The following is a 22,240-nucleotide window of genomic DNA, read 5'->3' on the forward strand; positions in this document are numbered from 1 at the left end:
CGGGAGACAAAACGGGAGCTCCGGAAATACCTCCATGATCCTCCTCGGAGGATCCGTCATTACCCAAAGAATGGGGAGGAGTTATGATGGACTCCGGGGAGGGGGTAATTGGAAGAGGGGTGGGTGGAGGAGAGGGGGAAGTGGGACGGAGGGGAAGGAGGCCCGACATTTCCGGGAGAGGGTCTGGGAAGGATGGGGAGGAGTGGGGAATAGGGGAAAGATTTGGGGTGGAGTGTTGGCTGGGGGTTGGGGATAGTGGCCGGGAACGCCGTCTGGACGGACGGTGACGGCGGAGTCTTGGCTGTCCCCCTAAAATATGTCAAAGAAATTGCGGTTAGTTTATGGACAAATCCGGGCAACCAAACTAAAAAAAAAAAAAAAAAAAAATAAGCCAAATAGCAGTAGAATGAATAAATCAGAAATAGAGGGGAAACATGCACACGCAGATATGAGTACAAATAATAAATAGAACAGACAGGAAAACATGCACACGCAGATATGAGTACAAATAATAAATAGAACAGACAGGAAAACATGCACACGCAGATATGAGTACAAATAATAAATAGAACAGACAGGAAAACATGCACACGCAGATATGAGTACAAATAATAAATAGAACAGACAGGAAAACATGCACACGCAGATATGAGTAGAAATAATAAATAGAACAGACAGGAAAACATGCACACGCAGTTTGCCCCACAAACACAAACATTAAAACCACAATACATAACACTTACTTGCCAGGATCTGCATGCGAAAGCATGCCAGCAAGCGGGGCGTTCGCCGTTGCAGGTCGGACCACCTGCGCTCCAGCTGCCCGATGTTGCGGCGTGAGCCGAAGGACCGCAGGCGGGACCGTGCCTCCGCATACGCGGAGCGCTTCTGGCGGTTGGTCATGGGTTGAGGTTGGCTGGTGATCCGGCGATCCATGACCTCCGTAAGCACCAGCAGCTCGCGCCTGGTGAATGCGGAGGCTCTCATGATGGCAATGGTGTTTTTCTTAAAAATCATTTTTGATAAAGTGTGTAAAAATTTTCTGATTGGCTAATGTATTTTGGAAATTAACAGGAGCAATTTTATTGGTTAGTGTATGAGTCATGTGTTCGACAGGGCCATGTTTCTCATCATAATTAAAATACTAAACATCAAGACTTTACATTTTTTTTATGCAAAAAAAGAAAAGTTTTAAAAATATAAATATAGATCTTCATTAGAAAACATGGCTCCCAGAGCGAGGTATTTACACATACACAAGCAACATTTGAGATCCTTGGTGACGTTAGCTGCTCACAGTCATCAGATACTGGTGAGTTATGATAGGCTTGATGCAGTGACATGCGTAAGCAAATTTAAATAAAGAAATGAACCCAGGGAAATATGCGGGGATCCACAGCAATAGTACAATTGTTTAATTGTGGTTCACATGTTTTTTGAACAATAAAAGCGAATGTTTCATCCGTACGTATTCTGCGGGTAAACACAAACACGGACAAGAGTAAAGTTTCTTGCATTGTGTTGAAAAAAACAAACAATTAAGCTAATTGATACATTGATTGGCATGATACGATTGATGGAGGTAGGCAGAATAAAGGAGCAGGTAATCGACATCTGACAAGGCCACTTCCTGTTTATACTTGTGCGTGCGTTCCTTTCAAGCCATTTCGGGGATGTACGCTCGCTATTTCGTACGCTCGTTAGTTAGAGGAGGGGTCGTCAGAGTTTTGGGAGGCATTTTAGATGCGAACGAAAATACGAGCGAGCCATTGAATTTAAATATTTTTGTACGTACGCCTAACGTACGTGCGCCCGCTTGCGAGTGGGTCTGAATGAGGGCCTTAGTTTTAACCTACGGCAGGTGCTGATTTTCCATCTGAGTATGGCCTGTGCCTGTGCGCGCAACCAGTTCATAATACGGACCATCTCCAAGCAGCAGAATAGCCACCTCCCAGTCACCCCCAGGAACGGCCAGCACATTTCCAATACGTTTCTGACCCCATGCGTCGCAATCACTACTGAAGACATGTGCGCAGGTTCGAAAAGTCTTTGATCAAAAACGGGGATAACTTTTCACCATTGAATAGGTGTCGAAAAAAAGTGCAGAATTGGGTTTTAGGGGTGCAGGCTTAAAAAAAAATAGCCTGCACCCCTGGGAATGACATTTAAAAAAGAACTGTTTCAAAAAAAGATTTAAAAAAAAAAAATAGCGACACCCCAAAAAATTAATTTCAAAATTGGGGTGAAAAAAAAAAAAATGGGAAAAAATTGTTTAAAAATAGGGAAATAGATTCAGGGCTATTCTGCAAGTATGCGGCAGGTGTTTTCTAGAATAGATTTATAGCGGCAGGTGCACAATTGCAGAATTTTTAAAAACTTACTGCTGCGGCTATTTAAATCCCCGACTTTCAATTACAGGCTAAAACGAGGGTACCCATAGTGATCCCCCATGTTTTTACAACTATAGGGGGGTCCTACAATTTTTTTAAGGAAAAATTCGTAACTTTACGCAAATCCAACTTCGGAGTCTCCTGTTTTCGATAATTTCATATTGAATACGGGGATAAGCGGGCGCGCGCCCGATACTTTAACGCAGGTAAAAACTCCGATATGAAACGTAAACTTCGACAGCGAAATTTACGTTTCATATTGAATACCCCTTGAAGAGAGATGAGAGGAAGAAGGTGGAAGAGAGATGGGAAGGAGAGGGAAGAGTGAAATGTGAGGAAGAGGGTGAGATGAGAGAGAGAGAGATGGGAGGTAGAGGGGGTGAGACAGAGAGTGAAGAGGAGGAGATGCGAGTGAGAGATGGGTGGTAGAGGGGGTGAGACAGTGAGTGAGGAGGAGGAGATGTGAGTGAGAGATGGGTGGTAGAGGGGGTGAGGCAGGGAGCTAGGAGGAAGAGGGGGAGATGTGAGAGAGATGGGTGGTAGAGGGGGTGAGACAGGGAGCTAGGAGGAAGAGGGGGAGATGTGAGTGAGAAATGGGTGGTAGAGGGGGTGAGACAGGGAGCTAGGAGGAGGAAATGTGAGTGAGAGATGGGTGGTAGAGGGGGTGAGACAGGGAGCTAGGAGGAAGAGGGGGAGATGTGAGAGAGAGATGGGTGGTAGAGGGGGTGAGACAGGGAGCTAGGAGGAAGAGGGGGAGATGTGAGAGAGATGGGTGGTAGAGGGGGTGGCAGAGGGGGTGAGACAGGGAGCTAGGAGGAGGAGATGTGAGTGATGGGTGGTAGAGATGGGTGGTAGAGGGGGTGAGACAGGGAGCTAGGAGGAGGAGATGTGAGTGATGGGTGGTAGAGGGGGTGAGACAGGGAGCTAGGAGGAAGAGGGGGAGATGTGAGAGAGAGATGGGTGGTAGAGGGGGTGAGACAGGGAGCTAGGAGGAAGAGGGGGAGATGTGAGAGAGAGATGGGTGGTAGAGGGGGTGAGACAGAGCTAGGAGGAAGAGGGGGAGATGTGAGAGAGATGGGTGGTAGAGGGGGTGAGACAGGGAGCTTGGAGGAGGAGATGTGAATGAGAGATGGGTGGTAGAGGGGGTGAAACAGAGAGCTAGGAGGAAGAGGGGGAGATGTGAGAGAGAGATGGGTGGTAGAGGGGGTGAGACAGGGAGCTAGGAGGAAGAGGGGGAGATGTGAGAGAGATGGGTGGTAGAGGGGGTGAGAAAGGAGGCTTGGAGGAGGAGATGTGAGTGAGAGATTGGTGGTAGAGGGGGTGAGACAGAGAGCTAGGAGGAAGAGGGGGAGATGTGAGAGAGAGATGAGTGGTAGAGGGGGTGAGACAGGGAGCTAGGAGGAGATGTCAGTGAGAGATGGGTAGTAGAGGGGGTGAGACTAGGAGGAAGAGGGGGAGATGTGAGAGAGATGGGTGATAGAGGGGGTGAGACAGGGAGCTAGGAGGAGGAGATGTGAGTGAGTGATGGGTGGTAGAAGGGGTGAGACAGGGAGCTAGGAGGAAGAGGGGGAGATGTGAGAGAGATGGGTGGTAGAGAGGGTGAGACAGAGAGCTAGGAGGAAGAGGGGGAGATGTGAGAGAGAGATGGGTGGTAGAGGGGGTGAGACAGGGAGCTTGGAGGAGGAGATGTGAGTGAGAGATGGGTAGTAGAGGGGGTGAGACAGGGAGCTAGGAGGAAGAGGGGGAGATGTGAGAGAGATGGGTGGTAGAGGGGGTGAGACAGGGAGCTAGGAGGAGGAGATGTGAGTGAGTGATGGGTGGTAGAGGGGGTGAGACAGGGAGCTAGGAGGAGGAGATGTGAGTGAGAGATGGGTGGTAGAGGGGGTGAGACAGGGAGCTAGGAGGAGGAGATGTGAGAGAGAGATGGGAGGTAGAGGGGGTGAGACAGGGAGCTAGGAGGAGGAGATGTGAGAGAGAGATGGGTGGTAGAGGGGGTGAGACAGAGCTAGGAGGAAGAGGGGTCAAGAGAGAAGGAGAATGATGGGCATGTGGGGAGGGGGAAGAATGAAGTAAGAGGGGAGGGAGCAAGAGCGAGATGGAAGGAAGAGGGAAGAGAGAGATGGGAGGGAGATGGGAGAGAGAAAGATGGGAGGGAGGAAGAGGGGCAAAGAGAGAGCAAGGACGAAGAAGAGGAGAGCGAGAGAGAGAGAGGAAAAATAGGGGAGATAGAAAATAGATGGAGAGGGAGAAGCGAGGATAATGGAAAGATAGGAAAGAGAGAGATGGGAAGACGAGGGGTGAGAGGGGGAGAAAGGAAGAAGAGGTGGAGAGAGAGATGAAAGGAAGAGAGGGAGAAAGAGAGATGTGAGGAAAAGGAGGGAGATAGAAAGGGAGATGGGAGGAAGAGGGGGTGACACAGGGAGATGGAAGGAAGAGGGGGTGAGACAGGGAGATGGGAGGAAGAGGGGGTGAGACAGGGAGATGGGAGGAAGAGGGGGAGAGACAGGGAGAAGGGAGGAAGACGGGGTGAGACAGGGAGATGAGAGGAAGAGGGGGTGAGACAGTGAGATGGGAGGAAGAGGGGGTGAGACAGGGAGATGGGAGGAAGAGGGGGGTGAGACAGGGAGATGAGAGGAAGAGGGGTGAGACAGGGAGATGGGAGGAAGAGGAGGGTGAGACAGGGAGATGAGAGGAAGAGGGGGTGAGACAGGGAGATGGGAGGAAGAGGGGGTGAGACAGGGAGATGGGAGGAAGAGGGGGTGAGAGGGAAATGGGAGGAATAGGGTGTGAGACAGGGAGATGGGAGGAAGAGGGGGTGAGAGGGGGATGGGAGGAAGAGGGGGTGAGACAGGGAGTTGGGAGGAAGAGGGGGTGAGACAGGGAGATGGGAGGAAGAGGGGGTGAGACAGGGAGATGGGAGGAAGAGGGGGTGAGATAGGGAGATGGGAGGAAGAGGGGGTGAGACAGGGAGATGGGAGGAAGAGGGGGTGAGACAGGGAGATGGGAGGAAGAGGGGGTGAGACAGGGAGATGGGAGGAAGAGGGGATGAGACAGGGAGATGGGGGAAGAGGGGGTGAGACAGGGAGATGGGAGGAAGAGGGGATGAGACAGGGAGATGGGAGGAATAGGGTGTGAGACAGGGAGATGGGAGGAAGAGGGGGTGAGAGGGGGATGGGAGGAAGAGGGGGTGAGACAGGGAGATGGGAGGAAGAGGGGGTGAGACAGGGGGATGGGAGGAAGAGGGGGTGAGACAGGGGGATGGGAGGAAGAGGGGGTGAGACAGGGAGATGGGAGGAAGAGAGGGTGAGACAGGGAGATGGGAGGAAGAGGGGGTGAGACAGGGAGATGGGAGGAAGAGGGGGTGAGACAGGGAGATGAGAGGAAGAGGGGGTGAGACAGGGATGGGAGAAAGAGGGGGGTGAGACGGGAGATGGGAGGAAAAGGGGGTGAGACAGGGAGATGGGAGGAAGAGGGGGTGAGACAGGGAGATGAGAGGAAGAGGGGGTGAGACAAGGAGATGGGAGGAAGAGGGGGTGAGACAGGGGGATGGGAGGAAGAGGGGGTGAGAGGGGGATGGGAGGAAGAGGGGGTGAGACAGGGAGATGGGAGGAAGAGGGGGTGAGACAGGGAGATGGGAGGAAGAGGGGGTGAGACAGGGAGATGGGAGGAAGAGGGAGTGAGACAGGGAGATGGGAGGAAGAGGGGGTGAGACAGGGAGCTGGACGGAAGAGGGGGTGAGACAGGGAGATGGGAGGAAGAGGGGGTGAGACAGGGTGATGGGAGGAAGATTGGGTGAGACAGGGAGATGTGAGGAAGAGGGGGTGAGACAGTGCAGGCTGCCTCTGCTATTAGTGCCACCATATAAGTGATATCTCTGTTGCTCTAGGCAGCGCAGAGACTCACAATACAGGCATCTAATGAGAGAGCAGGAGAGAAGATAAAGGCAGTACCTGTAAAAAGAATGCTCTCATACGGGTGTTAGGTGAAGGGGTCCTCGGTGCGCACTGGGATCCTCCAGCTGACAAGTCGACGCGCGTTTCGCCGGAAGCGGGCTTTCTCAAGGACGCTGTCTCCGTCTTGTGTGCAAGCCGGATGTAAATAGTGCCGGCCATCATATGATTGGTAACATTATGTGATTGACATTACTAAGAAGCCAATCGGAAATAAAGTAGGCGGGGACAAATGTCGTCCCTATGGTAACATATAGAACAATAACACGTCATTGTAAAGCATAGGTGCCATAGCGTTTGAGGAGAAAAACATGATAAGTATAATCAGATATTCCAGAAAAAAGGCCAAAGCGGAGTCAAAGTAGGCGGGGACAAGTACCGTTCCTATGGTAACAGATAGGACGATAATATGCCAATACAGAACTTGAATGTCAATTCATTTAAGGAGATAGACATGATAGTAAAGAAAACAAAACAGAGTTTCCAGAATCAAAACATTAAGCATATATATATATATATATATATATATATATATATATAGGTGAAACAATATATAAATAAAAGGCTTAATCTTATGCGTAAATCGTATACTAATAATGCCGGCCACCATGTCGTTGATACTATTATGTATCTAAAACTCACAAGACGGAGACAGCGTCCTTGAGAAAGCCCGCTTCCGGCAAAACGCGCGTCGGCTTGTCAGCTGGGGGATCCCAGTGCGCACTGAGGACCCCTTCACCAAACACCCGTATGAGAGCATTCTTTTTACAGGTACTGCCTTTATCTTCTCTCCTGCTCTCTCATTAGATGCCTGTATTGTGAGTCTCTGCGCTGCCTAGAGCAACAGAGATATCACTTATATGGTGGCACTAATAGCAGAGGCAGCCTGCACTGTTTCTATGTATGCCATGTGACAGTGAAACTCATTCCACATCCTCTGATTTTCATGACGTGGAACAGCAGCATCTGACCTATAAGAGCATACACTCTGCCATTCAAACCTATTACATACTATCTGCCATATGCTCTCCTACATTTAATAGAGGGACGCCTCTTTATATATTATATACCAGACCCTTGACAATACTGGGTGAACATTTGGGTGCTTTTTAATTATGTCATGTTTTGTTTATTATTTTATGTCATATATGTTATGTTGTGTCATATTTTCGCCTTATCTATGAGAATGTATCTCCTAATGTAGAGTACTATTATCTGTGTTGCAATATTGAATTTCAAGAGCTATTTCTTGAAATATGTTATTCTATATTTGAACTATTACATGTACGTGTTTTTGAATACACATGTATGGTTATAGAATGCTGTGCCATTGGTGATCATTAATGACCCACATTACTTTAGAATTGAGGTGGGACACTTTAGATCAAGTGGTTTCCTGATTGACCAGTTCCTATGACCATATGCATCTAGGACTCATTGATGTGGTTACCATATTGGTGTTATCAGCTTTACTGTGCAACACGATTTTGATAAATTTTCTGCTTCTTGGCTGTCTCTATTCTACTTTGATAGTTGTTATGTGCTTGTCGCTTGACACTTGCTTATGGATTTTTGATTGATTTTAATAATATTAATTAAGTGATATTTTATATTAGCTCTTTATCTATACAGTTCTCCCTACTGTTCTAATTTTTTAATTTCACGTTTGGGGCGTGCCTCATTTCAATGGGATCCTGCTTTCTCTTTTTTCTTTCAACCATATTATTACCCCAGGGAGCACCCCCTGACTACTTTATATCCCTATTGTAAATTAACCTATAATTGTTACACTCCTGTGCGATTGTTCTTTCTCTTCCCCCTTCTCCCCCCTTTTACACGACACCAGTAACGTAGCAGATACACCCGTAATCGCACACAGAATATAACGCATTTGAAGGTAAAAAGTCAGGCGAAAGGACTCTTGGCACTACTGAGTCACACTATGGCATGGTGCATGGTGCTGTTTAACACGCAAGGAAGTAAGACGTATGTGGACACATCTGTACGTATCTTCATTTTGGCCAAAGCGACATCTCAGATTTATTCTCATTTTCAAATGCGTTACTTATAGAGCAACCGGTCTCCTACACACAGATGAGCGTATACATTTTGTGGGATCACCCAGTATCCTTGGAATGCAGGGCTAGAGCTCACCTGTTTGTCCCCCTTCACACACTTGCCTGGGGTTGGCACATGAACCCGTTTGGCGCCAACCCCATTTACCCTACATGTTTCCATATGCTGGCACGTGGAGCAGTACCCACCAAACTGGAAGAAAATTTAAATATTTGCTGCGTTTTCCTGGTTTACAGTGTCCAGCCGTCCCTGCAGCCAATCAAATATGTGCTGCGTCTTCCTGGTTTACAGTGTCCAGCCGTCCCTGCAGCCAATCAAATATGAGCTGTGTTTTCCTGGTTTACAGTGCCCAGCCATGCCTGCAGCCAATCAATGCGCTAGGAACTGCAGACATCACTGATTCTTACCTCCCAACAGTCCCCATTATGGCAAGAGTACAAATCGCTGTAACGTTTTGGAAAGCGGCATGGCCCTGTGAGAATGGAGTCGATGGAAACTTTGATAGATACGATGAGCCACGAGGTAGCATAGCACATAATTCAGGCACAGAAACAGACAAATCTCAGGTGCACAACTCCAAATTACTGATAATATATAAATGCAATAACATTTTGCAATCAATAGAGGTTTTTAGCATAATCATGGCCAAGGTTATGGGCCTACCCACCATATCCAGGTAACCTCTTTAGGGTAGGTCTCTAACATACTAGGGTTCAAATCCAGAGCGCAGGACACCCCCAAACTGACCCAGCTAAGCTGCCCCAGGGCACCGCCATAGTAAGAAAAGTGCAGTGTAAAGAGATAGTTAAGAGCAGCCACTGCTGCATATAAGGAATGAAAATAAAAAGGTGTACATGTATAATAAACAAACAGTGAAGGGTTAAAATGTGTTATAAAAGAAAAACGTGTTATAAGGCGGTGCCCTGAAACATATCAACTAAAGCAATCCAGGAGGACCCACGCCCCAAAAATGAACCAACGTTGCACTACAGTATATAACTTGTAGGACTTACCTAGAATTGTGCCGAATACCAGTGTGCATTACATTACCAGACTCCATGCTTTTAAACCAATAAGGAAGGGTGCTAATCCAGAATGGGGGTGTCTCCTTTCCCTCAGATGTGCAATAAAGCACATTAAATGGAGTATATGGGAAAGATTCCTGGACTACACAACCCTTGTGTTGTGCAGTCCAGGTAATCCTTCCCATATAGCGCACAATTCAGTCCGGTCAATAGCTCCTAGTGCAGAGTTTCCCAAACTCCGCCATTACAGTCCAGGTTTGAAGGATATCCATGATTGAGACCGGATGGGTAAAACAAATTGACTGACGTGCTACTTAAGTCACCCGTACTCAAACATGGAGTTTGGGAAACTCTGTCCTAGTGAACTGATGGATATTGGTTAAGCACACACCTTGGCTGCCTTCGCTACACGTAACTGGCAGTTCCGATCTAATTTACCTTTCATCTTTTCCGAATATGGGGAATGTTTACAAAAGGGAAAAAAAAAAGGAGGAAAAGGTTATCTCTCTATTTTTCTAGCGCCGTTTGAACATGAAATCAAATATCTGGTTACTACAAAAAAAACACAACACCCCATTGTGCATTCGCATGGGAACCGAAATCGTACCTTGCTGCTTCCATCTTCAAATACGGACTGGTGAACATTGCAAGCAAACAGGGAGTTGGGAAGATCATTGAAATCTGTGATGCCTTGAAAATCTTCTGTTAGGAATCCGGACAAGTCCTTGTTTCTGTGCAGCGGACAGAGCAGCAGGAACTGTCTCCCCCTGACAATGCAAGCAAAATAACTAAGGTCCCTCATCCCAGAGAAGCACGACTCTTCCCTCATCCCTGGAAAGGAGAAGAGAAACAGGGACCTCATGATCTCTGTCCAGCATACAAAATAAATGTAACACTGAAAGACAGAAGAGTTGACAATACAACAAACTTAACATGGTTAATGGTGATTTTATAGGGAAACACACAGGTCATGCGCGTTCTACTGTACCAGCTGCATAAAGTTCACAGCGAAGTGGTGCGGCCACTTCCATAGATCCCATGGCACAGGGCACCGCAGGGCAGGGCCATAACTAGGGTAGTGCGACATGTGCCATGGCACAGGGCACCACAGGGCAGGGGGTGCTGTTTGGGCCTGTCAATCTTCCTGTTTATTATCATTCTCACTTGTAACTTCCTCCTCTTTTATCCCCAGCATCTCCTGGCCTCTCCTATCATTTCCCTGGCCCTTCCCCAGGAGGCCATGGACAATTTTCAGGTGTCCCTTTTTAACAATGGGGGGGGCACCAATGCTCCCCCTGGCACAGGGCAACAAAAAGTCTAGTTACGTCTCTGCTGCTACCTGCAGCCGTTTTACAAGATTGCTGCTGTAGTTCTATAATACAGACCTGGAAAATAAACTTTGTTCAAGAAATGTAAACTGCAGCTGGGGACGGAGGGGGCAGGTGAGTAGGATGGCCAATCACAGTCTTCATTCAGCTCACACCTCCCCCCAAGTTTTTGTTCAGTGTAATAAGAGGAACAGAGGTGCCCCGAAAAACATTCAGCCGGAAAGACTTAATCAGGTATTGGGTGTATAGTGCACAGCTGTAGTACATCCATACTCACAGTTATGTGCACGAGTAACAGAGATGGAGCAGAGTATACAGCGGACCAGCCAGTCATGTATGTAGGCAGTTTTAGGATATGTTGGGTTCCCACGTGGAGTAGTACCCGTCCTTGTACCATTGCAACGCTCAAGCAGAATAACAAGATGGTGCCGCGCATGCGCAGACTTAGGAACGGCGGCCATCTTGGTAAAGTATGGATGCTTCAAGTAGGAAGCACCATGGAGTAAGCGCAGTAGCACACTCCAGGTCATGTTTTCAGGATTTCTATCTGTGAAAACAGGTGGAACAATAACTGATCCAGTAAAATAAGATTAACTCACCTGTGCATGATTAAATAAATTCTGAAAACATAACCTGTTGGGGTTACTTGAGGACTGTAATGGAGGACAGCAATACACAGCAAATGGTCGCTTCCTATATTAGTTTACTGTAAGCTGCACGCCAAAGACCAAACATCTTGCTAATAATATTAAGTGCCCATTGTGTGTCAGACGTCCTGCCTGTTAGCCAGTGACGTGCAGTGAGGTCAATGCCTGGGTAGGCACACATGGAGATGGGTCTGAGTGCTGGGAGCCTGTCTCACCCCCTACTCACTGTAACTCTCACATCACTACACTAAGCTTCAGTGTCCATTGATGCTTCTACAGTACCTGCATCACTGTGTCTTTTCTTGTTGCTGCTGCTGCTGCTGACTCAGCTCTGACATCTAAACACTGCAGGGCACTTCCTGGTCACATGACACATCCAAGGTGTCCATCAGTGCTCAAGGCACGCCCCCCCATATTCAGAGGCATGCCTCTATTAGCTCTCGTTCTGCCCGCAGTGTGGCCCTGCTCCCAGCTCTGCAAGCAGTGTCTGACTAGGGATGGCCATTGGTAGGGTGTCCATCGATGGATACCATTGATGGGCCCATCAGTGATAACCATCAATGGCATACAAACCATCTATGGTTAACCATCGATGGTTTGCACCCCCTAGACGGCCACCGCTGCCAGGCCTGCAGGCCAATCAAAAATAGGGGCAGGGTTAAGCTCTCTCCAGTACAGAGAAGAAAAAAAAAAAAAACATTGGTTCAATGTCATCCATCGATGGCAGAGAACCATTGGTTCTATGCCATTGATGGCAAAACTAGTTGACATCAGCCAGGGACCATGAATGTTTTTGAAAACATCGATGGCCATCCCTATGTCTGACTATACAGAAGCGAGGCTGAGATGTTGCTGCCTCATCTCTTGTCTCCCTGCAGTCACAGGGAGCTCCACAAAGCTGGTGAGTGTTAATTACAAAAATTATTACAATAAACAAAAAAAAGATGTTTATAAGTTATATATATCTCATTTGTATTATTCTAATTACCGGGGCCCGGTTCCGATGCCGCCCTCTTACTTGTCAGCTGCACAGCACATGCTGCTGTGTGCTGGGCTGCAGTGGGAGAGTGGTCACTGGTGCTGAGCGGCACCAGTACCCCCGGGCCGAGAGGGAGAGAGAGAGAACTGGTAATACTCTGATTGGCTACAGGATGACTCTAGCTCCGCCCAAATTACTTGACACAAAAACTTTGAAAAGAACAAACAGCCGCTCACATCACAGTGTAAAGTACTTGTAAGCACAGTCCTGTATGGAAAAAGCCATCTAGAAATACACGTATGCGGCAGGTGCAGCTCGCTTTCCATCTACCCATGCACGTTCATGCACAACAGAGGCGCCCTGGACCTTTCTAATCCTGGAGAATAACCCATATTTACACAGTGCACTGACCTCTGATACATGAATAGGGTTTAATTTTGACTAAAAGTTTTAACCTTATTAACATACCAGAGTGGTGCTGTGGAAATTCCTAGCGGTATTAAGTGTCTAAGCCCTGTTTTGTTAGCAAGGAAACAGTCACTGCCCAGATGAACCTGACACCTTAATGCCTGAAAGCCTCCTCAGCCCACACGTTGCCTGTAACATGTACAGCAACAACAACGCTATGGTTTACAATTATCAGAGACAGACAATGAGACAGATGAGAGAGAGAGAGAGAGAGAGAGAGAGAGGGGGGGGCAGAGAGAGAGAGAGAGAGAGAGAGAGAGATCAGTGGTGAAATACAAGCAGGGTCTCATTTATCACGTAGGCTTATAATGAGACTGGCTTACATCATAGGCAGCCTTCCCACAGCTTATTATGTGACCTAAATGTTATAGGAAAATAATGTTGGATGGATAAATAGACATCACTGGTTAAATGTAGGCAGTGTGTGATTTATCACCACAGTATGCTTATCATGTGACTAGCCTACATCATAAACAGTCTAAACAGTTCTGTACCAAGCAGTGACATCACTATATCATGGATAGGGGCCTATCCACAGGCAGATAAATCTGAACGATGAACGATTTATCGTTCAGTCGTTCAATTTATCTGCTAATGGATAGGCTCTGAACGATAAAACTGAGCATTCCCGCGGCCGACAAATTTGGTCTTTTGTCTCTCCAACATGTTGGTCAATTATCGTTTATCGCTGACTGATATTAGAAATATCTGTTGCGGTAAACGATGAACGATTTTTTTTTTAATGAGAATGAGTAGAAATGTAAAAAAAATATCCACTCCCAGAATGATGTCATGCAATATCGTTCGTCGTTTGCAAAAATCTGTCATGTACAGGACAGATATCTGTCACAGCTGCCCCAGGAATTTTAAAAAGATAAATCTTTTGTCTTTCAGAAAGATCTGCTAATGGATAGACCCATTAAGTGATGTCACTGCTTCGTACACAACTGTCATCTATCAGATGTATATACTATACTGATATATCTCACAGTGTAAGGTACGCTTATTTTACCCAAAAATATAAATTATATATGAGAATAATGTTAGATATATTAAGATAGATGTCAGTGATGAAATGCATGCAGTTTTGAGAGAGGGAGAGAGAATAGATAGATAGATAGATAGATAGATAGATAGATAGAAAGATAGATATGAAATAGATACATAGATGAGATAGATAGATATGAGATAGATAGATACATAGATATGAAATAGATACATAGATGAGATAGATAGATATGAGAGAGAGAGAGATAGATAGATAGATAGATAGATAGATAGATAGATAGATAGATAGATAGATAGATATGAGATAGATAGATAGATATGAGACAGATACATAGATGAGATAGATAGATATGAGATAGATAGATAGATAGATAGATATGAAATAGATACATAGATAGATAGATAGATATGAGACAGATACATAGATGAGATAGATAGATATGAGATAGATAGATAGATATGAAATAGATACATAGATAGATAGATAGATATGAGACAGATACATAGATGAGATAGATAGTTATGAGATAGATAGATACACAGATATGAAATAGATACATAGATGAGATAGATAGATATGAGAGAGATAGATAGATAGATAGATATGAGATAATATGAGATATGGTAAGAACTTACCCTTGTTATCTCTATTTCTACGAAGTCCATAGGGTTCCACAGGATACCTTGGGGTATAGGTGTGACGTCAGTCGCAGGGCACCAAAGAGTTAAGCTTTCAGCCTCCCAGGATGCACTAGGTCCCCCTCCTATACCCCGCCCCCGGGCCAAGGCACCTCAGTTAGTTACCAAGCCATAGGCCGGAGGAGGAGAAGGAAGAGAGAGAACAAAGATCTGGACACATACAAGAATCACATTCTCACCAGAGGGAGATGGAAAACCGGTGACCAGAGCAAAGCCCATCTGCAGCACAGGTGCGACAGGGCGGGAGTCCTGTGGAACCCTATGGACTTCGTAGAAATAGAGATAACAAGGGTAAGTTCTTACCATATCTCATATTTTCTACTTCAGGGTCCATAGGGTATCCACAGGATACCTTGGGGATGTCCCAAAGCAGTATCCTTTAAGGGTGGGGACGCTCCTGTGCAGAAAGGAGAATCCGCCGCCCGAAGGAAGCATCCTGAGAGGCGAAGGTGTCAAACCTGTAATACCTCACGAAGGTATGGACAGAAGACCACGTAGCAGCCTTGCAGATCTGAACTGCCGAGGCACCACGTCGAGCTGCCCACGAAGGACCCACAGACCTAGTGGAATGAGCCTTCAGAGAAGGAGGGACCGGTAGGCCTTCATGAAGATAAGCTTCAGAAATAGCCATACGGATCCAGGCTGCCAAAGTTTGCTTTGAAGCAGGCCAACCCTTTTTACAGAAGCCATAGAGGACAACAAAGCGTCCGACTTCCTAAACAAAGAAGTGCGGTCCACATAAGTCCTTAAGGCCCGCACAACATCCAAAGAGGCCTCACCCACGGAAAGACCCGGTGAGTTAAAGGCCGGAACAACTATTTCCTCGTTAACCTGAAACTGGGAAACAACTTTGGGAAGAAACTCGGGCCGAGTGCGGAGCACTGCCCTGTTCCCATGAAAAACCAAGAAAGGTGGTCTACAAGAAAGAGCCCCTAACTCAGAAACACGTCTGGCTGAAGCAACGGCCAGAAGGAAAACAGTCTTAGCTGTTAGCCATTTAATATCCACTGAGCCCAGTGGTTCAAACGGCGGTCCTTGGAGAGCCCTCAGGACCACAGCCAAATCCCAAGGCGCCACAGGTGGAACAAAGGGCGGCTGAATACGGAGAACACCTTGCATAAAGGTGCGCACATCCGGGATTGTAGCAATCCTACGGTGAAACCAGACAGATAGGGCCGAAACCTGTACCTTCAAAGAAGCAAGGCGAAGCCCATGATCTAGTCCCGCTTGCAGGAAGGCGAGAATCCGAGACAGACGAAACTCCCGCGGTGCATAACCTCTCGGTCGACACCACTGGAAGAACGTATGCCACACGCGATGGTATATCCTCGCGGAAGACGGTTTCCGAGCTCGTAACATGGTACGCACCACAGAGCTGGCAAACCCCCAGGACCTCAGCATGGCCGTCTCAACAGCCACGCCGCCAAAGACAGCCGAGTCAGGTCCGGGTGAAGACAAGGACCCTGAGACAGAAGGTCCGGTCGTAGCGGCAACCGCAGAGGACTGTCCACGGACAGACCCTGAAGGTCTGAGAACCAGTGCCGTCTGGGCCACGCGGGAGCTATCAACAGGAGCGTCCCTCCTTCCTGTTTGAATTTCCGGATTACCCGTGGAAGAAGGGTGACCGGAGGGAACAGGTATGCGAACCTGAACGTCCACCGGACGGACAGAGCATCCACCAGAGACGCCCCTTCGTCTCTTGTGCGAGACCCGTACACCGGCAACTTGTTGTTGTGCCGGGACGCCATGAGGTCGATTTCTGGAAGACCCCACCTGTCCACCAGTAGTTGAAAAACGTCCGGGTGCAGGGACCATTCCCCTGGATGAACGTCCTGGCGACTTAGAAAGTCCGCCTCCCAATTTAGCACTCCCGGGATGAAGACCGCTGATATGGCCGGAAGATTGCGCTCCGCCCAAACCAGGATCCGAGAGACCTCTACGAGAGCCGCCCGACTGCGAGTTCCTCCTTGCCTGTTTATGTAGGCCACGGTGGTAGCATTGTCCGACTGGACCTGCACCGGGAGACCCTGGAGAAACCGCTGTGCCTGCAGGAGAGCATTGAAGACCGCACGGAGTTCCAAGATATTTATTGGAAGCTCCGCTTCTGTCGGTGTCCACCTGCCCTGGAACAAGTGTGGACCCGAAACTGCTCCCCAGCCCAGAAGACTGGCGTCCGTTGTCAACAGGACCCAATTTGGAACCCAGAACGGACGTCCCTTGTTGAGGTGGGTCGTCTTTAACCACCACGCAAGGGACAGGCGAACCTCCGGGGTGAGCACAATCGTCTGGAACTTCAGAGACTGAGGCAGCCCGTTCCACTTGGACAGGATCAGGTGCTGCAGAGGTCTAGAGTGAAACTGGGCGTATTCCACCATGTCGAACACCGACACCATGGAGCCCAGTAACCTCATCGCCGAGTGTAAGGACACCCGGCGGCTGTGCAGACAACTGCGCACCCTTGACTGTAAAGCAGAGATCTTGTCCTCCGTCACGAAGATCCTTTGCTGTCCCGAGTCCAATAAGGCTCCAAGATGCAGAATCCTCCGAGACGGGATTAGAGTGGACTTCTGCCAGTTGATTAGCCAGCCATGCCGTTGCAGCAGTGCAATGGTCAGGTCCAAGTGGTGTAACAGGAGCTCTGGAGATCCTGCCACCAATAACAGGTCGTCCAAGTACGGCAACATGCGGACTCCTTGCAGCCGCAGAGAAGCCGCCATGACCGCCATAGCGTCCTGTATGTCCAACACCATGTAGTCCCCAGGTTCCAGCGCCAGAATGATGGACCGTAGGGTCTCCATCCGAAACTTCGGGACCCGCAAAGACTTGTTGAGTGCTTTGAGGTTGAGAATCGGACGATATGACCCATTGGGTTTCTGTACCAAAAATAGATTTGAATAGAAACCCTGGCCCCTCTGGGAGAATGGAACAGGCACTATAACTCCAGCCTGGAGCATAGTGTGCAATACCTTCCGCAGCTCCGTAGCCTTGTTCCGGTCTGATGGTAGACCCGTGGTGAAGAATCGAGCCGGGGGTCTGTGCCGGAAGGAGAGGGCGTACCCATGAGAGACCACCTCCAGAACCCAAGTGTCTGTCGTAGTGAACGACCAACACCGGGAGAACTGCAGCAGGCGGCCTCCCACCCTGGGATCCCCCAAGGGGAGACCCGGACCGTCGGGCCGCAGGCTTGTCATCTGGCTTGGGGGCCGGACGTCTGGTACTCCATGCCTGTTTCCGGGGCTTGACCGATTTCTTAGGGCCAGCCTGTCGAGGAAACGACTGTGGTTTGGGCCTGCCCTGGGCCCTAGATGACCGAAAGGACGATGGTCCAGAACCAGAAGGAGCAGCGGCCGACGGGAGACAAGCAGATTTGGCTGCCGCCAGCGTGGCCACAATCTTATCCAGATCCGGACCGAAGAGAACTTCTCCGGTAAACGGCAACGCTTCCAGACCTTTCTTGGATCTGCGCCCGCCTTCCAGGATCGCAGCCACAAGGTGCGACGAGCAGCTACCGCTGCTGAAGAAATTCTAGACACCAGAGTACTAATGTCTAGAGCCGCCTCGTTGATGTAGGTGGCCGAATCACGGAGATTGCCAATCAACTCCGCTTGTTCGGCCGGACAGTCGGATTCAAAAGAAGCCTCTAATGAATCCGCCCAGCGCTCCATCGCTCTGGCAACCCAGCAAATGGCCATAGCCGGCCGTACTGCCCCCCCTGCAAGGGAATAAGCGGACTTCAGGCAGATTTCTACCTTGCGGTCTGTAGCATCCTTAAGGGAGGACATGGATGGCATCGGCAATGTGGCACTACGGACAAGACGGGTCACGTGAGAATCCACCTGTGGAGGGGATTCACACTTAGCAAAATAATTATCCGCGAACGGATAAGCCACCGCCAGGCGTCTCTGCGGCTGGTATCTTTTGCCAGGTTGTTTCCACGCCTCCTCTAAATGGTCCACCAACTGACCCGAAAGAGGAAAGACTGTGGCATCGCCCTTCACATCTTTGAAAAAGGCATACTTAGATTTAGCCGCTGGGGGAACTTCGTCCTCAATCACCAAGGCTGTGCGGACCGCCCGAATAAGTCCAGGAATATATACTTTGGACTTAGCATCAGCGTCCTTAGTATGGAAAGGTTCCTGATCGTAAGGATCCAGAATCTCCCCATCATCAGACGTCCCTTCGTCATCCTCATAAGGAGCGGACAGAGACGCCACCGGCCTTTTATGAGGCCGCATCACAGACTCCCCTTGCAACACATCCGACAAGTGCTGTAAAGAACTCGTCAGGGAGTTAACCCACGCTGGCTCCTGAGAACCCGGGAGCGGGGAAATAGGGAGACTGTGGGGTACCACCAATTGTCGTGGGAACCCCTGCATGGGTGACGACACCACAGACTGCTGGGACAAACGAATCGGAGTAAACGCGGGCTGCGGAGCTAACTGGCCCACTAAAGCTGTTAACGCCTGAGCGAAACAAGCCCAGGGCGGCTCCTGTACCGGTGCTGTAACCGTAATAGGCCGCGCCATGGACAAACACTGCTGGCAAAGGCCCTCCGCGCTACCCTCCCCCTCCGCTAACGGTACTTTGCACGTGGTACACTGTAGCCGGAGGGGAAAATCACTTTCAGACATGATGGCACCACGTATGTGACCTCTCTCACCAATTAAGTATTAAATAGGCGAGAGACCACCCTGCAGCACCGCACCGCAAGGGCTTTAGCAGAAAGAACAGGGACAGTAATAAAGCTGACAGTTTAGAGAAGAATAGTTACAGGCAGCGCTAGCACAGTCACATACAATGCAGAGAAATAACAATTCCTGCACTAACAGCGCTGATCACTCAACTACACAGACACAGGGCCTGGTAGGACACAGCGCTGCATACACAGACCTGAGCCACAGCGGAGGAGAGGTATGCGGGGGGACCCAGACCATGATGCTTCCTTCCAGACTTCCAGCAGCGTTCACCATGCGTTGCAGAGAAGATGGCCGCCGAGGAGCAGAGAGAAGCTGGCCTGGGGGAGGAGCGCTGACACAGGACCAGTTTGCACAGAGCAGAGAGGGCTGTGTGCAGCGGGGGAGGCGCCGGCTGTGAGACAGGGAAGGCGCGCTCCCCTGGCATGCATTTAACCCCTGGGACGCCGCAGCGCTACCGCTCTGCTGCGGTCCGCTGTCCCAGGGGGTAGTGGAAGCGCAGGTTGGTCGCCTGGCTCCACGCTGCAGCCAGTCCCCAGGGAGCCCCCTGCCTGGGGACTTAGGACCATGTGATCAGCGGGGACCCACCGCGGGACCCCGCTGCTTACCTCTGTCCCCCTTGAATCCGGCCATGGTCCGGAGCATCTGGGGTCACCGCTAGCTGTGACCCCAGACGCCCACCAGCATCCCCGGATCAGTACCGGCGTTCTGGTACCGGCGGGGTGTAGGGAAGACAGCATGGACGTCAGGACTGACTGTCCATGCTGTTCATCCAGATGTGCAGCCACAGCTGCATGAAGAAAAAGCTTCAGGGGCTCTTCTAGCCCCCACTCCAACAGGTGCACCCGACTCCGGCCGGGCACCAAACTAAACTGAGGTGCCTTGGCCCGGGGGCGGGGTATAGGAGGGGGACCTAGTGCATCCTGGGAGGCTGAAAGCTTAACTCTTTGGTGCCCTGCGACTGACGTCACACCTATACCCCAAGGTATCCTGTGGATACCCTATGGACCCTGAAGTAGAAAGATAGATATGAGACAGATACATAGATGAGATAGATAGATATGAGATAGATAGATAGATAGATAGATATGAAATAGATACATAGATAGATAGATATGAGACAGATACACAGATGAGATAGATAGATATGAGATAGATAGATTGGTCGATCGATTTGAGATAGATAGAGAGATAGATACTATCCACGAGTCAAACTTCTGCCCAGGCCAGAATACACCAACGGGAGGTTCGACTGGGACCCTAACCTCCTAAAACCTGGCCAGGATCAAACTGGACTACCTTGCATTGGTTTCATCCTACCGCACCCAGGGCCTGATTCAGCAAGGACTGCAATTGCGATTACGCAAGCAAACAGAAGATTGTTGCGCTCTGCGAACGTGTATGCATCGGGACTGCGATCGCAGTGACTATGCAGACCCATCACAGATTGATTGACAGGAAGTGCCGTTTGTGGGTGGTGACAGGGTGGGGGTTAGTCGGCGAAACGCAGACGTGCCAGTGCGTTTGAACGCCGTTGCATGGGCATGCATAAATTATCCACTGTGATTGCCGTACGCAGCCTGAGGCCTCATAGCGTGATCTGAAGTTAGCAATTTCTGAGTTAGGTCAGAGCTTGTGCAAGCGTGCGTGAGGCTGCGATGGTACTCGATGTTACCGATGGTTTCGCAGTCTTGCGAAACATTACGGGTGTGTGTAAGGTGGGCGTCCTTATGCTGTGCTCGACGGCATAGTGATCACAATGCATTAGCATATCATCGCAGTGACACTGCGTGCGTAATCGCTATTGCATTCGCAGTTGTGATCCTTGCTGAATCAGGCCCACAGGCCATACATGGCTGCTATTGAGTTCTCTCCTCCGGGAGAGGTGCCGGTTACTGGTGGTATGGATGGGACTGGGCACTTTGTGTCATTAGGCCCCTCCTCCTTGTGGTGTAATGCCGCAAATCAAGATTCCATCAAGGAGGGTTGGGCCGAAATAAAACGTGCCATACTTTATTTTTAATAGGGGAAAGCAAACATTTACATTTAATGCAGTTTAATTTGTTTTCCCTTCTTAAAATTCAAATTAAACTTTTGTTCCTGCAGTATTCCGAATAGAAATTTCAGTTGAGTGATGCGAACAAATGGCCATGACCCTAATGATTTATGGGCTATTAGTGGATTTGGCCAATACACAATCAAACAGTGCTGCTGGTAGTCATTACTAATGATCATTCTGTACTGTTGCAACCATCTTGGACCCGCAATACTATAGCTGCACCTCTTAAACATTACACATCTGTGCATCGTCAGTAATTGTATCAAACTTACACGAACACACATTCTGTAGCTCTCCCCCATCACACAGCTCTCCCCATCACACTACTCGCCCCCAATCACACTACTCGCCCCCAATCACACACCTCGCCCCATCACACAGCTCGCCCCCATCACACAGCTCTCCTCCATCACACAGCTCTACCCCATCAAAAGGCTCTATCCCCACTCACACAGATCCCCCCTCACACAGATCTCCCCCATCACACAGATCTCCACATCACACAGATCTCCCCATCACACAGCTCTCTCCCCCTCACACAGCTCTCTCCCCCTCACACAGCTCTCCCCCATCACACAGCTCTCCCCTCTGCCATTTTTTGGGTGCCCCAACGTCCTCTTTAGACGGGTTTAGGCGCTTTACGTGGGTAAACCCAGTGCTTGTGGGTGTGGAAAATGCTAATGGGCACCCAAACAGAGAAACAATTGAATAGCTCCGTCAGGCGCCTATTCGCATTGACGTCCAGTGGGGGGGGCGCGCTGCAAAATTGATTTGCCCCCCTTACGATCAATAACTGGACGATGCTTAGTAGGATCACAGACTTTGGAGGAATCCAGAGAGCGGGAGCGAGTGTCTGCCTTATCATTTACAATTCCTGACTAAAAAGCCACATGCAGGCCAAAACAGGAAGAGAACGA

At 49.1% G+C, this 22,240-nt stretch overlaps 1 protein-coding gene across 1 annotated transcript in view; it reads right to left on the reverse strand.

The window, feature by feature from the left end:
* RCAN2 (regulator of calcineurin 2) overlaps positions 1-22,240 on the reverse strand; it is a 285,683-nt gene that overhangs the window by 249,829 nt on the left and 13,614 nt on the right. The window contains exon 2 of the mRNA XM_088467262.1: positions 10,049-10,272. Coding sequence (XP_088323388.1) covers positions 10,049-10,270 — 222 coding nt within the window. The 5' untranslated portion in view covers positions 10,271-10,272. The remainder of the gene's footprint in view (positions 1-10,048; positions 10,273-22,240) is intronic.

The sequence above is a fragment of the Taudactylus pleione genome, unplaced genomic scaffold (assembly GCF_031769625.1).
Source record: "Taudactylus pleione unplaced genomic scaffold, aTauple2 ptg000070l, whole genome shotgun sequence".
In the NCBI taxonomy this organism is placed as follows: domain Eukaryota; kingdom Metazoa; phylum Chordata; class Amphibia; order Anura; family Myobatrachidae; genus Taudactylus; species Taudactylus pleione.